At 44.4% G+C, this 17,655-nt stretch overlaps 1 protein-coding gene across 1 annotated transcript in view; it reads left to right on the forward strand.

Moving 5' to 3' along the window:
• Positions 1-17,655, forward strand: part of ADGRA3 (adhesion G protein-coupled receptor A3) — a 208,588-nt gene that overhangs the window by 58,216 nt on the left and 132,717 nt on the right. The window contains exon 3 of the mRNA XM_069202173.1: positions 5,133-5,204. Within this exon, the coding sequence (XP_069058274.1) occupies positions 5,133-5,204 (72 nt within the window). The remainder of the gene's footprint in view (positions 1-5,132; positions 5,205-17,655) is intronic.

The raw sequence follows: 17,655 nt of genomic DNA on the forward strand, positions 1-17,655 counted from the left end.
TATCCATGTAACAGGGTTGATGGCCAAGGCGGTAAACAAAACCGTCCTAAGGAGGGACAAATGTAAAGCAGATACCAACGAAAACAAAGGATTTTCGAAAGGCAGGCCCATGAAGAGTGATAATGATGGGCGTGGTTAGAAGGCCAGATAGAGATACCAACATGTCGGAAAAGCAGTGCTTGCACTGCTATGCTCGATCTAAACATCATATATAGTGCGAAATGTTTGACCAACTGCACTCAAGTAAAACCTACATCTATTAGAGGGTATTTAATCATAGATATCTAGTGGGATAGCTAATTAAATGTATCTTTTATTTGTTCTTTCTGTGAGCATGGCATGATGGGAAAAATAAAATCCATTTTATCTATCAGAAATAAGTAGTATAGCCCTCATGTAAATCTATATAAAATGTGGTTTAAAACATGCACATTGAAATTAATGGTCAACATTCAGAAAAACTGTTCACTTTAAAGCATTGAGATGTGGGAATGACCACTACTGTGGACGTTGAAAACATCGACCCTAAGGGCTCTAGCTGACTTGATTTCACATACACCAGTGCAGTGGCCTGTCCCCTCTATATGTGTCACTATTTAAACCACATTGTGGTGTAAGAATGGGGCCACAAACAAGAGGTTGATATAATTAAACACTGGTGGGATAATGTGCAGTCAGGAAGGAGTGCTGTCAAATCTAGGATAAAATACTTCAGGTTTGTGGCACCCATGGAGGGCATTTAAATATCTATTGCCATACATAAATTTAGCCCTTTAGAGGTGCTCTTAGTGTACTAAAACTAAAGTGCCAATTGGGGAAATTCTTGGTTTAACAGAAGTGGTAAAGTAGAAGGGAAATGTACTGTGACATTGTGGAACAATGTTATAGCCAGTTTCAGAAGCGCATTTAATTTTTCTTTTAGACACTCAACGGGGTGTCCTTGTGCTTGTATAATCCTCAGTGACGGGGCCAGTTTATAATACAAAGAGATATGTCTTTGAATGCTTGCAACATCATAGGTATAGTCGGGTTAAAGCAGACAGAGTAGAATAATTCCAAGCTTTGTCAAAAAAGAGAAATCTCTGCCACCCTGCCATCTCTGGCCTGGATCATTGCTTGCAAACTCAGTGGCTGGAGTCAAACAGTCTTTTTAAGTGTCTTCAAAAGAAAAAAGCAAGTGGAGGAAATCTTTAAAATGTGGTTCCTAAAGATAAGCGGGGACTCAGAAAGTATCTCCTGGGTTGTGCACAAAGGAAAAGGGCTCAGGGGTAGTGCTCAGAGGGCCACCACTTTGCGTCCTTAACTGAGGAGCTGTCACAATCCAAGATTTCAGCTTTGAAGGAGTTTGAACGAAGTTGCGGTTTAGCTGTGATAGCTAAGAGACGCACCTTGAACTGAGAATAAAGAGCAGGTGGTGTTAACATCAAGGCTCAGGATGAGCTGTGTGTAGTTGGTTTAGGAGACAAATCTGAACCCATAGGCACTGGTCAAACTCCCAATGGGTGTGGATACATTAAGATTACACAAGTTCGGATTGAGGGTGGAGCCTAGAAGAAATAAGATTGTTTTAAATTTGATCTGAAGCGGAGGGATTGTAACCGCTTGAGAGCGGTTAGAGAGATATGAGTTGCCTGTTGGATTGGGTTAGAATGAAGTGCCTGTGAGGGGCGTAGTCAGAATTACCAGCCTTCGGAGGGAGATTCCGGTCACAGTGTGGAAGACTGCCTTTGTTTTTTGGTTGCTTGTAAAATGTGGTGGTGTTATAAATAAACGAGCGTCAGTGCTGTTGTTAGGGCCAGGCCTGCGAGTGCATGCACTAGCGCATGTGCCTTGCTTGCAGGACTCTGTTGGGTACAGTAAAGGGCTTGGAAGCCCACTTGTCGCTTACCATTTGTTGGCTTGCTTGACACTCTGCTTTACTGCCTCGTTATTCATCACTGCAGACCTGGCATCATTTCTGTTCCTCCGTCTGGAGCAGGGACCAAGCACTGATTGATTTAACGTATTCAGTACCCCTCTCCCGACTTGATTGAGGTACTGTTTTGTTCCTTTTAACTTACAGTGCCCTGCAAACGGATGGCATGTACCAGTCAGAAGGCATGCAACTGTCAAATATGTGTCCAGCAGGACGATCAAAGTTGCAAAGTAATATTTTTTTATAGCTAACTTTCTTTTATTTTGGCGAGTCGTCTTTTCTCACTTTGCGCTCATGTTTTCTTCTGTTTTTGCTCGTGGGTGCTGTTCTCAAAAGATGGCGATTATCTTGTTCTAAATATTGCAATGCGACATTGTTTCTGTATTATGTGTAATTTCTGAAATGATGCTTTAACACATAAGCATGCAGTACACCCCAGTCCAACACACTATAGTACACCCCACACCAATCCACCCCACCCCATTCCACTCCAACCCACCCCACTCCAAACCTCCCAACCCACCCCAATCTAATCTCCCCAACTTCGTTTCACGTCACTCCAATCCAAAACAGTCTGCCCCACTCCAGTCCAAAACAGTCTGCCCCACTCCAAACCAAAACAATATGCCCGACTCACGTCTGCCTCACTTCAATGTGCCCCACTTCTAAAACCATCTGCTGCACTCCAGTCCGCCCGCTCCAATCCAAAACAATCTGCCCCACTCAATCTAAAACAATCTACGCACTCCAAACTGCTCCAATCCAAAACAATACCACCCCCTCCTATCCAGTCCACCTCATCTCAATTCACTCCACTCCATCCCAGTTCACCCCACCCTACTCCAATCCAGCCCACACCAACCCAATCCAACCCTATTACAATCTGCCCCACTCCAGCATACCCCAAAACAATCTGCCCCACTCCAGCATACCCCAAAACAATCTGCCCCACTCCAATCCAAAACAACCTTTCCTACCCCATACTACCCCACTCCAGTCCATTTCAATGTCTCCACACCAATCGGCCCCACTCCAATCTGACCCATTTTAATCCAAAGCAACCTGCATCACTCCAACCTGCCCCACTCCAATCCAAAACAATCTGCCCATCTCCAATTCACCCCCACTCAATCCATTCTACCCCACTCATCCCAATTCATCCCGCTCCTATCCACCCAACACTAATCCAGTCCACCCCAATACAGCCCAGTCATCCCACTCCAATCCAATCCACCCCACTCCAGTCTGATCTACGCCCCTCCAATCCAGTCCAATCCAACCCACCCCACTCCATCCCACCTCTTCCACACCAATCCATTTTACCCACTCCAATCCATTTTACCCACTCCAAACCAATCCACCCTACTCCAGTACAACCCACACCAATCCACCCCACTGCTACCCCATCAACCTCACTCCAATCCACCCACACCACCCTAATCCACCCCACTCCAATACAATCCACTTTAATCCACCCTATTCCAGTCCAATCCACCCCACTCCAAACCACCATAATCTACCCCACTCTAATCCAGTCAACTGCTCTCAATCTGCCCTCTCCAACCCACTCCACCCCACTCTAGTCCACCCCAATCCACTCCACTCCATCCCACTGCAGCCCACCACACCCCACTCCACTCAATCCACCCAACTCTAATCCAGTCTACCCTACCCCACCCCACACTACTCCAAACCACCACATGCTACTCAAATCCACCACTCTATACCAATCTACCCCACCCCATCCCAGTTCAGTCCTCCTCACTCCATACTGGTACAGTCCACCTGACCCCAATCCAATACATCCTAACCCATCCCACTCCAATCCAGTCGATCCATCCCACCCCACACCAATCCAAACCGCCCCACCCCACACCAATCCAAACCACCCCACCCCACACAAATCTAATCTACCCCAGCCCACTCCAATCCAACCGACCCCACTCCAAGTTCAATCCACCCCACTCGAGTCCGGTGTAATCCACCCCACTCCAATCCAGTCAGCTCTACTGCTCCACCGACCCCAATCCAATATAATCCATTCCACTCCAATCCACCCCAGTCCAATCCCCCTCACCCCATTTCAATCCACCCCACTCTAATCTAGTCCACCCCACAACAATCCACGTCACCCCATTTCAATCCACCCCACTCTAATCTAGTCCACCCCACAACAATCCACGTCACTGTACTCCAATCCACTTCAACCCACTCCACGAAACTGTGTCCACTGAACACTCCACTCCACTCCAACACTCCATGCCATTAACGTTTAGCCATGCTAGACAGCAGCCACACTGGTGTACAACATTGCCAAAGCCAATAACTCTTATATAGGTGAAACCTATTGGCTTTGCCAATGCGTGCTGTACAGTGTCATTCCTCTACTGCAAGAGCCCCAGAAAACCAGGAGGCATTGAGAGTTATCCTGTGCTGAATCACTTGTTTAAGGGGGATGAAAATATGAAGGGCATTTGAAAGGCAAAATACATGCATACTTAAAAATTGGTGTTACTGAGGCCAATATTAAAATGAAGAGCAGTAGAGGTGCTAAGTGAGTTAGACACTTTCTAGACCTACAGCTAAGATGTGAGAAGTGAGGGAGTGGGCAGATTTCACACAAGGTTTTGGGACTGCAAAATACAGGAAAATGGTGTAATTATAAATCCAAGAAAGGAATGGAAGATTGAGAAGGAACACTAAGTCTGGCAATAGTTAAATCAAGTGTGTGACTCTTGATGAACTTCGTAACTGTAATGACTTGTGAAAGACTGAAAGCTAAACAAGTATCAGTGAAGTTAATAGCTGTATATTCTCGAGAATCAACAATGTGTAATTAAATCCTCGAGTTATAAAAGGACTGGATTGCACGCAGGTGTTTGAAATGAGGTCAGGGAAGGTTTCAGCAAACCAGGCAACATAAAAATATGGACAATAAGCAAGAAATGTTCCAGCAAATTTCCATTATGATCACTCAGATTAAGGAGGCTTACTGGCAGAATATACAACATCAATTCTTTGAAAATCATGTGTTAAGTTAAAAGGTAAGCAGGTGTATTTACTTATGTAACCAAACATGATATTTGATTACCAGTTTTATGCATATTACCTTAGTTCGTATATTAGTATTTCAGGAGTTGTAGACATGCATCTTTTAAGAACATAGGTTGTTTTTATGAGTTATGTTTCATTTGTTGTAATGTTTCTTGTTTTGCAGCGATCTCAAAAGTAACATAATAACTACAATAGAGCCAGGAACATTTGTGGGCCTTTCGTCGCTGAAACGGTTGTAAGTATTTTCAAAATTTCTCTGTGCTTTCCTGAAAATGGCTGATCATGCGTTACACACAAATCTTTCTTGGAAAGCTACCACTGTATGGCGAATTTATTTTCTTCTGTTGTGGCTTATGTGCGTCCATGCTGAAGAGACAGTGATCGGTCCTGTAATTGAATGACATGGAAAGGTTGGTGCCCATCAGTTGCTAAAGCACGGTGCAGTTGGGGCAGTTTATTTTCAATGTCTGTGATGAAGATCAGAAAAGGTTTAGTGTGCAAAGCAGGTTATCTCAGTACCAAGTACTTTTGGTCCAATGTCTGGTGTGTTGACAGCACCTAAGATTCTCCATCAATACTTTACATGTGTAAATATGTAGAAAAGTGACTTTTTTCAGCAGCCTCCCCTGCACAGACACGTTTTGCATGTAAGCCATCTCACCTCTTGTGGTTTCACTATTAAAGGATTCTGCTAGTGGTCTTTGTTGTAAAGTGGAAGTTGCACACCTTACACTTAGATCATCAGGCCAGATTGGTGAAGGTAGAGGTGAGAAGGAAGTTGCTAGACTGTCCCTTAAATTGGGGGAGAAAGGGAAGATTTCTGAATGTAGTGCAGTTCTGCCTTGTTTAATAGTGAATGTATTACTGTATGCTTGAAGAAAACTTGCAAGGAAGGGCCTTCAAGATAAAGATGTTAATGAGGTGTCTTAGAATTATTTTGGTCAGTCCTTCTCATTAGCCAAGTTTAGCTGCTGGTCCACAAAAAGTCTAACATTGGTATGATTAGAGGTAAACGCTTTCTCTAAGGTATGTATGCTAATAGATAGGTTTCTGATCTTTTCAAAGAGTTAACTGAATAGACCTCTTGTGTACTGGACAAAGTGGCCTGTCTTGATTTTTTTACTCACCCTTTGAATTGGTGTTCAGTTTTTTTTTAATTTTCTACTTTGCAGGACTATGAGCTCAGGCATAGAGCATGAAGTGATTTTTATTTTTCCTGAATCTCAGTTTTTGGTAGGTGGGAAAGCAGGTTTTGATTGTAATTCTTCTGGTTCTGGTGAATCCTTGTATTTAAAATGCAGCAATTTTCCCATCAGCCTGGTATTCATATAGAAATGCGTAAGCTTCTAAAATATACTGAGAAATACGTGTGACAAAAATAGAAATGGGTTGAAAAAATACTTAAGGTGTCTACTGTGCTTTGCAGTTCACCTTTTTTAATACTTTTATCCACGCAAATTAAAACGGCATACAAACTTTCATTTAGCTGCAGGAATAGAAAGACAGAGAGACCTTGCATGACTTAGAGAGAAACTAGGAAAGATTCTGTTTTTTTCAGTGCCCTACTACACCAAGCCAAAAACAGACCGTAAAAAAAAAAATCAGACTGCACTGAAATATATACAGTCCAGCAAGCCAGAAAAGGGTAAAAAAAATAAAACTGCACCAAAATGGCTGAATTTTTCACTCACGTAGTTTCAGACATTATTTCAGACATATTCCCCTCTCCCCCCCCCCCCCCCCTCCTCCCAAGAGAAAGAGTCTTTCTGCATTCTCTGGGAAATGTGAGAAAAATGTATGTTTTTAATCAACGTTTGAGGTTTATGCAGGATTCTGTGTAGGACAGCCTTGTGAGAGCCTCCCACGTTACCCCACATTGGATTCCACTAGGTGTCTAGATTTCAATAATGTACAGGTTTGCTATGTTTCTCTCAGTGCCAGCTGAGTTAGGGCCCCAAAAAACACAGCTACCCACTTTGTAAAAAACTGGTCCATTTTGAATGGAAAATTTGGTGTATCCATGTTGCGTTTTGAGCCATTTCCTGTCGTAGCCACTAGGCCTACCTCCGCAAGTGAGGTACCATTTTTATCGAGAGACTTTAGGGAACACCTGTTTTGGTAATAACACTTGTCCCACTATTCTTTTTCCTGCATTTGCACCTTCTAATGCATAAGAAAGATGTCATTTTGAGAAATACCCTCTAATTCACATTCTAGTATGGGTACCCCCAAATTCAGAGATGTGCAAATAACTTCTGCTTCTGAACTCCATATCTTGTACCCATTTCAGAAATAAACCGGTTTCCTTGATATCTGTTTTTCACAATTTATACTTTACCATATGAATTGCTCTTTACCCGATACACAACGAAAAACCATTGCAAGGTTCAGCTCAGTTATTGGCTTTGTTTACTTTGAGTTCATGGAAAAACCCCAAACCCTATAGGTCCCCGCAACCAGAAGGATCTAGCAGATGTAATGGTATAATGGTTTTGTAAATCGGCCATCATGATGAGAAGTTACAAATAAAAATGTCACACATGCCCGTTTCTCCCCTACTAATTTTCAATGTTTTTTATTTCAACACTTTATTTCTTTGGGAAAACATTGAAGGTTCTGCACAAATGAGCCCTTGCTGAATTCAAACTTTAGTCTAGTTTTTAAAAATGTATAACTTTCCGGGACCCACCATGGGTTTCCCACACGTTTCTACCACATTCTGGAAGGAGGTTGAAAGCACAAAAAATAGGAACAAGCATTTGCAATTCAGTGGGTCTCGCATTTGCTTGAATTAGAGGTATTAGCATTGTAAATGACTAAATGGACTTTTCTTGCCACATAAGTTGAAAATAAAAAGTAAACAGTTGAGTTGACATAAGCAAGTCAATTCATAGCACCACGGCTGCCATGAGCGCAAGTGCAAGAGTTATTGGCTCCGTGCGTGAATGTTTAGAAAGGACCGCGGCTGGGATGAAAGGCAAACCGAAACCAGAGAAGGGGCCATTACACGCTGTAACAGAAGAAAGCATGGCAGGGTGATGGCCAACAAAAATTTTCACTTAGTGAAATTGCCTGGGAGGGAACTCAGCACACAAATGAGGAACATTTCACAAAATGCACCAATAAATGAAGCATTTAAGACCGGCACAACAAAGAATAAATCACACTAGTAGGAGTGGTTAAAAGCCCACAGAGAGATTACAACAGGCTACAGTGCTTGCACGTTCGACCCTAAAAAGGACACCTCTTCGTCCCTCTCTGACCACTCCCCTCGTTGTTGGTCACAGGTGCTAAATTGGAAAAAAAGACGGACGGCTTGAGAGTTATTATATAACAAGAAGAATCAACCGGACAATACGTAGTGAAGGTGATTTCTGTTTTGCACAGTAGTGCACATAAGAGCTTACTATTGCGCAATAATGCAGTATCATTCTGACTTGATTTTCTTCCCCTGCAGTTTTCAAACAGGAAGTTCCTTCAGCTATAGTGCCAGAGATGGGCCACTAAGCATAGTAGCGCCTGCCTGAGTTACCGTACATCTGTCTGGTGCAATAATTGTGAATATGCTACCATACTGTCACAGCTACATGAAGGAGGAGCCCATCCTACATTTGGGCCTGTTGATGGTCAATCTCGCAGTAGTGCCTAAAGACAGTGCATATTGACTTGTAGTGTTATCGCATGATAGGGCCTTGCTGGGTTTGTATATTTGTGCTGTAATGCCTAATGTTGATGATTACAGTGTCATGTGTTGATATAGTGATTATTTCACAATAGTGACTGATGAATGAGAAGATTAGTAATGAATGGAGATGATTACTTTAACCACACTGGTTGATATGGCGATGACTTCACAATCAATATATATGAAAGGCCGATTGCACAGTAGTTACTCCTATTGGTAACTGCTGTGCACAAGTGTTTGACACGCTGGGTATTTCACAACAAGTAATTTGGGATGGGCGACTACTACACAATAGTGTCCGATGTGAACATAAATTAAGATGTTGGTGATAACTGCACCAAAGTCGTTGACAAAATCATATCCTAAGAGTGATTGGTGAAGGTGACTACCGCACACAAGTGGCCAATACTGGTGCATACTGTGTCACAGTGAATGACAGGGTGACTTTTTCACAATAGCGATTGATGTACAATAATGTCTTGTGTTGGTAATTACTGGGATACAGTGTTTGCCAGGGTGATCGTTTTACAATAGCGATTGGTAAAGGCGACGGTTTCACACCAACTGAATGGTGGGCACTCTTGTTACACAAAAGTGCTTTTTGTGCACAAGAGGTCAATGGCGTATTAGTTACACAATAGTGACTAATGTGAGGATGTTTGATGGGATGATTATTCTGCTGTTGCACCTACTTTTGGTCGCAACACACTTTAGAAACATATAACAAAGACATCCTTGTTTGCCTCAGACACATGACCAGAGTTCTTGAACATACACCACTTCGATCGCATTCGGTGAAATCATTTGGAGAAATCTGCCCATGAATCCTTTTCTCTAAAATGTGTAGAAGAACAATTGGACACATGGTTTAACAAGCATTTGCAATGCAATAGGTTTGGCACATTTCAAACAAGTTAATTGTCATCTTTTGACAGCAGTGCCCACGATCCCCCCCAAAAAAAAACCTCTAATGAAGTTAGCACAACACCCTGAGAAGATTTATAGCCCCCAGTAAAGATAAGCAATGCCCTGTATGCAATGTCAAGAGTGCTGGCTGGGAGGGGTGTCCTAGAAAGGAGGGGGGGGGGGAGAGATGGTGGAGGGGGGAGGGGGAGGGGGAGAGGGAAAGAGGCAGAGAGAGAATATGACTCTGTGATGTGAAGGCATGTGGTGTTTTTATTTAGTAAAATAAGCTTAGCAGTAAAATAAGCTTATTTTAGGAACTGGGTATAGGATAGCTCTGGAAAAATTCTAAAACAAATGTCAGTGACATGGGAGGAACGGAATGCTGTAGCACTTTTTTCCCAAAAAGTCAACATCTAGCTATATTTTGCCTAATTTCTCAGTCTCCTCCAGAGCAATCCACAAACCCTGAATACCTTTAGAATCCCCAGAATGTTTGGGGAAAAAAAGACACAAATTAGAAATCTATTGCTCTGCTGTAAGGAAATGCCTTCCTTGGCATGGTTACCCCCTAACTTTTTGCCTTTTGTTGATGCCAGTTATGATTGAAAGTGTGCTGGGACCCTGCTAACCAGGCCCCAGCACCAGTGTTCTTTCCCTAAACTGTACCTTTGTTCCCACAATTTGCACGGCCCGGGCACAGAGATAAGTCCCTTGTAAATAGTACCCCTGATACCAAGGGCCCTGTGACCAGGGAAGGTCTCTAAGGGCTGCAGCAGGTATTATGCCACCCTGGGGGCCCCTCACACAGCACATGCACACTGCCTCCCAGCTTGTGTGTGCTGGTGGGGAAAAAATGACTAGGTCGACGTGGCACTCCTCTCAGAGTACCATGCCCTTAACCCACTGCCTGTGGCATAGGTAAGTCACCCCTCTAGCAGGCCTTACAGCCCTAAGGCAGAGTGCACTATACCACAGGTGAGGGCATAGATGCATGAGCACTATGCCCCTACAGTGTCTATGCAAAACCTTAGACATTGTAAGTGCCGGGTAGCCATAAGAGTATATGGTCTGGGAGTCTATCAAACACGAACTCCACAGCACCATAATGGCTACACTGAAATCTAGGAAGTTTGGTATCAAACTTATCAGCACAATAAATGCACACTGATGCCAGTGTGGAATTTATTGTAAAATACACCCAGAGGGCATCTTAGAGATGCCCCCTGAATACCAGTCCAACTCCTAGTGCTAGGCTGACCAGTTTCTGCCAGCCTGCCACAACCAGACGAGTTTCTGGACACACATGGGGTGAGTGCCTTTGTCACTCTGTGACCAGGAACAAAGCCTGCACTGGGTGGAGGTGCTTCTCGCCACCCCCTGCAGGAACTGGAACACCTGGCAGTAAGCCTCAAAGACTTCTGTCTGTTGTTACAGCACCCCAGGACATCCCAGCTAGTGGAGATGCCTGCCCCTCCGGACACAGCCTCCACTTTTGGCGGCAAGTCCGGAGGAGATAATGAGAAAAACAAGGAGTCGCCGCCTACTAGTCAGGACAGCCCCTAAGGTTCCCTGAGCTGAGGTGACCCCCTGCCTTTAGAAATCCTCCATCTTGGGTTTGGAGGATTCCTCCAATAGGAATAGGAATAGGGATGTGCCCCCTCCCCTCAGGGAGGAGGCACAAAGAAGGTGTAGCCACCCTCAAGGACAGAAGCCTTTGGCTACTGACCCCCAGAGCTAAACGCCCCCCTAAATTCAGTTTTTAGGGGCGACACTGAACGCAGGAAATCAGATTCCTGCAACCTACAAGAAGAAAAAGGACTTCTGACCTGAAAGCCCTGCAGAGACGATGGAGACACCAACTGACTTGGCCCCAGTCCTACAGTCCTGTCTCCAGACTCAAAGAACCTGCACAGCGATGCATCCAGCGGGACCAGCGACCTCTGAGGACTCAGAGGACTGCTCTGCACCCAAGGGACCAAGAAGTTCCTGAGAACAGCGACACTATTCAGAAACTGCAACAACTTTGCAACTTTGAAACAACTTTTTAAAGAGATGCCAACTTCCCGCCAGAAGCGTGAGTCTTCACACTCTGCACCCGACGCCCCCGGCTCGAGTCCAGGACAACCAACACCACAGAGAGGACTCCCAGGCGACTCCAACAAAGTGGACACCCTGAGTCGCCCTCCCTGCACCCCCAGAGCGACACCTGCATAGAGAATCCAGAGGCTCCCCTTGACTGCGACTGCCTAGTAACAAAGGAACCCGATGCCTGGACGAAGCACTGCACCCGCAGCCCTCAGGACCGAGAGGAACCACATACCAGTGCAGGAGTGAACAGCAGACGGCCCTCATCCTAGCCCAGTCTGTGGCTGTCCCGAGAAGCCCCCCTGTGCCCTGCCTGCATCGCCTAAGTGACCCCCAGGTCCCTCCATTTATTTCTATAGAAAACCCGGCGCGCCTTTGCTCACTGCACCCGGCCACCCCTGTGCTGCTGAGGGTGTGTTTTGTGTGCTTGTTTGTGGCCCCCCAGTGCTCTACAAACCCCCCCTGGTCTGCTCCCAGAGGACACAGGTACTTACCTGCTAGCAGACTGGAACCAGAGCACCCCTGTTCTTCATAGGCGCCTATGTGTTTTGGGCCCTCCTTTGACCTCTGTACCTGACTGGCCCTGTGTTGCTGGTGCTGTGGCTTTGGCGTTGCCTTGAACCCCCAACAGTGGGCTGCCTATGCCCATGAGACTGACTGTGTAAGTGCTTTACTTACCTGAGAAACCTAACCAAACTTACCTCCCCCAGGAACAGTTGATTTTTGCAGTGCCCACTTTTAAAATAGCTTATTGGCATTTTAACCAAAACTGTGTGTACTGCTGTTTTTAAATCAAAGTACTATACTTACCTGTGTGAAATACCTTGCATTTTGTGTACTTACCTCAAATCCTGAATTTTGTGGTTCTAAAATAAATTAAGAAAATTATATTTTTCTATATAAAACCTATTGGCCTATAGTTAAGTCTTTGAGTGTGCGTTCCTCATTTATTGCCCGTGTGTGTACAACAAATGCTTAACACTACCCTCTGATAAGCCTACTGCTCGACTACACTACCACAAAGCAGAGAATTAGTATTATCTAATTTTGCCGCTATCAACCTCTGAGGGGAACCCTTGGACTCTGTGCACACTCTCTCTCATTTTGAGATATTATATACAGAGCCAACTTCTTACATCTGCTTTTCAGGATATTTTCAAACTTACTATAAAATGGTTTACTCTTGCCCTTGTGCTCAATGTGACAATCTGATGGCTTACGAGTTTCAAAATGATTGTATTTCACTTGTTTCATCTCAGTTTCTCAACCCCTTCTCATTTCATACTGTGAATCAGTGTATCTTATTTTACATGCTGCCTTGCCTTTTATGGAAGCGAAGTCACTTTTTTATGTTCAGGTCGACTTAGAAATCTTTATTTTGGCCCAGTGGCCATAAAAGAGCATAAATAAAGTACATAAAACAATCTAAAAGTGAATCTTACATAAAATATACAATACAATAAAAAAAATCCAGTACATACATTATAATGTACAACAGTGATGTATTGGACACACATAAGAATAAAATTCAATAGATTGAAAGAGAGAGCACAGTTCATCCTGTGATCACCTTTGTTTTCCTTAACCTCCACATACACATCAGGAACCTAGAAACAGCAAACACGATACCTCTCACATTATCACTTCTGAGTATTCTAAATGCAATCTTTTAACTCCTGAGCCCCTGGTTGCGACAAACTGGCAGTATCCACTTCCTGTACCTATGACATACTGGACAAAATAGTACTACATGTTCAGCCATCTCCTCCTCTCCTGGGCAAAAATGACAGATTTTAATTGAAGTAGATTTGTCTCACTCCTATGCAGCAGTAAAGGAATGAATGGGTAAAGTTCCTAATTGTAATGTAATATACAATGTCCTAGCGCAAGGGGGCTCAATCACATCCCAAAAAGGTTTCATATGAAGCTCCACTTTAAACGCCAAGAAGGAGGCAGTGAGGGAACCCACTCTAGGAAGACTCCTTTCACGTTGGTCTACAAATTGCCAAAAATATCTTTTTAGAGTCTGCTTAGAAGTTGATACATGATCTGTGGAGCTAGATCAGAGGGTGTTAAACCCAATCTGCCTTAAGCAGTCACTAATAGCCTAAACCAGGGGATCTTGCAAGCCCCCTTCAGCCCGATCACCTCTTCGAAAAGAAGTCAACTCGTGAGCTACTCTCAGATTCTGCCAGTTCAGCAACAAATTTAACCTCACCATAATCATTTATCCTTCTTAGCCCATAATTTAGAGGTAATGGGCAGAGTGGGGTGTTTACTGGGAGATTAGGTAAATTCCTTATAAATCGATTTTCAAGTAGTTCAAGGGGCCACGTTTCTATATGGACCCATAGTTCTCCACCGTACAAAGCGACACTTTGGGCTGGAGAAATAGGGGGAAAATCTGAAGAATGTTGAGCCCCCAAAATGCCCCACAATACTGTTCAGGCTTACGTTTGAGCTTCTGGACGTGAAATGACCAATCAAAATGTTCTGACAGAGTAATCCCCAAGTATTCGAACACTCAAACCTGTTCTAGCCTTTCCGTATTGAGGATTGGATTCAAGCGAGATATTGAGCAAGGATTAATAACCATGTACTTGGTCTTGCTGAGGTTGATCTCTAGCCACCACTGTCTGCAGAAGTCACTGAAGCCATCCAGAAGCCTCTGTAACCCCATAGGTGATCTGGCCAACACAGGGTATCATCCACAAAGAGTAGGGCCGGTATCTTAACCCCGGCAAGAGTCAGAACATCACCCCCACAATTCTCCAGATGGAGCACTAGATCATTAATATAGATGAGAAAGAGAGTTTGGGCCAACACATCCCTGCCTCACACCCTGGTTGACGAAATGGGATTGGTTAACACGCCCTGGGGGCCACATCAGACCTGCGTATAGTTCTTGAAGTGTAGTCTAATAATGACTTCCAACAGATAGGCAAGTGCCCCCATCTCGAAAGACCTGGTCGATCGTGCCAAAACCATCACAGAACCCAGCCTGCAACAGAGTTAAAATATCTGTATCTGTCATCCAATCACGCAGCCTATTCAGTATAATACGCTAAACAGCTTTTGTCTACTATCTATAAGGCTGATTGGTCTATAATTAGCAGGGGACGACCTGCAGCCCTTTATGTAGATTGGATTTATCTCTACCCCAGCCCATGTAGGCGGATGGAAGCACCAGCTAAGAGAGCGTTAAAAACACTACAAAATAAGGGTGCCATATATCTTTGAACATCTTAAACAGGTCACCCTTACTTTATCGGGTCCTGGCGCTTTGTTAGGAGTAATTGTATCAAAGGCAATAGAGATTTGTGTGTCCGATATGTGGGGTACCTGTTGTTGCGCTAGATCAAAAGGAGACTCAGCAGGGGCCGCATCAGGGAGATAATCGCTACACTGCATAACCTTCCTACCCTTGATGGAGGTATATGGCAATACCACAGCAACAGTCAAATCCTGGACAACTTTACTCATATGCGAGTTGTTTAATTCTTATACTTCTTCCCCAGCATATAAGCAGTAGAAATGCTCAACTCATGTGTCTGCCTCAATGTTGATGTCTAATGCAGCATTAGGTCCTGCGTCACCCCCTGCTAGTAGGCGCCAGAAGGTACAGTAGTCTTTGCATTTCATGGCGTCCAACATTGAAACTCATCTGTTACCTTCCTGTGCTCATTTTGCTTTAGTAATAGTAGGTTTGTAAAGTGATCTAGCACCTCGGATGGCCTCTCTCTCCCCAGCTTTTATAGCCCTTAATAAAGCTGACCATGTGTCTCTCCATATCTTTGTGTACCAGGAAGCCTCTTTTTTTCATGGGCTCTGTACTTGCTGATTTCTTCGTAAGTAGGGAACTTAAGGAGAAAAACATAGAATTATGCATGCTACATATGTTCACTGACGGGCGTAGACGACTGCTAGATGCAATCACAGCTCCAGCATCTTCCAAACCCGCGGTCACAACATCTAATATTCCCTTAAGGGTTTCTTTCCTGAGACTCGACCACCACACTCCACTTGATCCTACGCTCATTACTGGCAGGGACAAGCCTCCTATCGAGAATCTCATTAGGGGCTTTATAAGTACAATCACCTAAAGCTGCCAATGTTAAACACAGGGCATTATGGTCACTGTCCTGCCTTGTACTTTCCTCCATATTGATCATAAGAGGCAATTAGACTGCTGTGAGGAGTGATTTACTGGCTGTTTAGGTCCACTGCATCCGTTTCTCCTAATGCGGTTGTTACAAAGGCCAATTTCACTGGAGAGCATAGCATCACAGTCACATTGGAGAATATTGGGCCACTGGGCCACCGCCTGGCCCACTGCATCAACAGGGTGCAATTCGGGAGCACTTAGGGACTGCATAGTAATAGGATCTGTAGTTGAATTTGCTGGAGAAGTTAGCAGACTACCGGGGGCAGCTCCAAAGTCCTGTGAATGCCACCTCTCGGCTAAGTTAATCTCTTTTGAGACAACGCTTGCACTAAACAAGAATCTAAAGTTGTCCCATTAGATCGGTTGGACCTTCTACCCGGTAGCTTTACTCTTTCCCATGAGTGCTAATAACTAAGAAACAGTCTGATAGGCAGATGACTGGACCCTTCCCCACCTTAGCCCATCTCAGTGAACCATGATGTTCAGGGTTGAGCGCATTGCAGTTGAACCATGTCGCTGCCTACTTCAGGCTAACTGCAGCTCCAGGCACCAATGTTATACAAATATAATAAATACTTCAGGGGGTGATATAACTCGTGAAATAACAGCCCCCCTTGCATAAGATAAACTAGCCACCGACCAGTAGCTCTAAATTGCAAACAGAACACAGCCCTCAAGTATTGCACAAGAACCAGACTCCATGTTCCCCGGGTCTGTTGAACCAGAGATAGAAACCTGCTTGACAACAGATACCCAGAAGGAAACTGCGTCAGGTCATGCCCTACCTGGAGGCAGAAGCAGAGGTTGCTGGCAGTGGATCAATAAACAGAAAGGGCCAATGGAGGGTGGCCCCGCCCTGCTTCTTCATGTCGCTGACTGGCTCTGGATGGGCCTGCTTGGCCCAGGCTTTGCCCAGGTGCATCCCGCACAGCTGTTTTGCAGGCAGCGCTTTAAGCACGTTGGGAGTTAGCCCTGCCCACTGTAAGTCATCACAGCACCCACTCCTTCTTGAGCGTGCAGGGCTGGGGGACATAGTCCCTTGCCTGCAATAGGGTTGGTGAGGGCCAGAGATCCCTAGTGTCACTTCTAGTGCGTCCTGCACAGCGGGATTGAAGGCAGCACTTTAATGGCATCTGGAGTTATCCCACCACTCCGAGTCGTCACAGCACCCGCGCCTCCTGGCAATTGCAGGGCTAGGGGATGTAGTCCTTTGACTGCAGTAGGGTCGTGGGGGCCAAATTCCTCTAGTGCCACTTACAGCGCGTGCTTATGTTCATATTGTGGTCCCCTCGATATGAAAGCATTGCAGCATAATTTAGTCCCAATTTTTAGATATAAAGTGCAGGCTAGGCAAGTGACATGTAAGGTCGTTTTTAATCTTACATTTCAGTGTTTATTAGTGGTGCCCTTAATACATTCTCTCCACTGTCTTCTAGAATATTGTATATAATAATACATTTATTGCATTTTTAAGGAGGTCCGTGGTATATTTTCGTGTTTTACCAATCTATATATTTTGCTTTAGACGTAATTTAACTTTAGGGCATATACATTGATTTGTTAAATAAATGACGGCCCTTTTATAATCTACAATACTCGGTTTTAAAGTTGTACCTTTGGAAATAGTTTCTCTTCGCCCGAGTACATCGTGTTAGCTCGCATGTTTGAACAATGTGTCACTTTTATTTGGGCGCTTACTCTCCATGTGCCAGCTCCTTAGCAGGGTACTGAGTGAAGTGCAGTAATAATATGCCTTTACCGCGTGCAGAAACTGGCTTTTACTTGAAGAGTCAGTTAGACTGTAAATTGAACCAAGAAAACCTGGCAGGGCTCCAGACAGGAAAA

This window comes from Pleurodeles waltl, chromosome 1_2 (genome assembly GCF_031143425.1).
Source record: "Pleurodeles waltl isolate 20211129_DDA chromosome 1_2, aPleWal1.hap1.20221129, whole genome shotgun sequence".
Lineage (NCBI taxonomy): Eukaryota > Metazoa > Chordata > Amphibia > Caudata > Salamandridae > Pleurodeles > Pleurodeles waltl.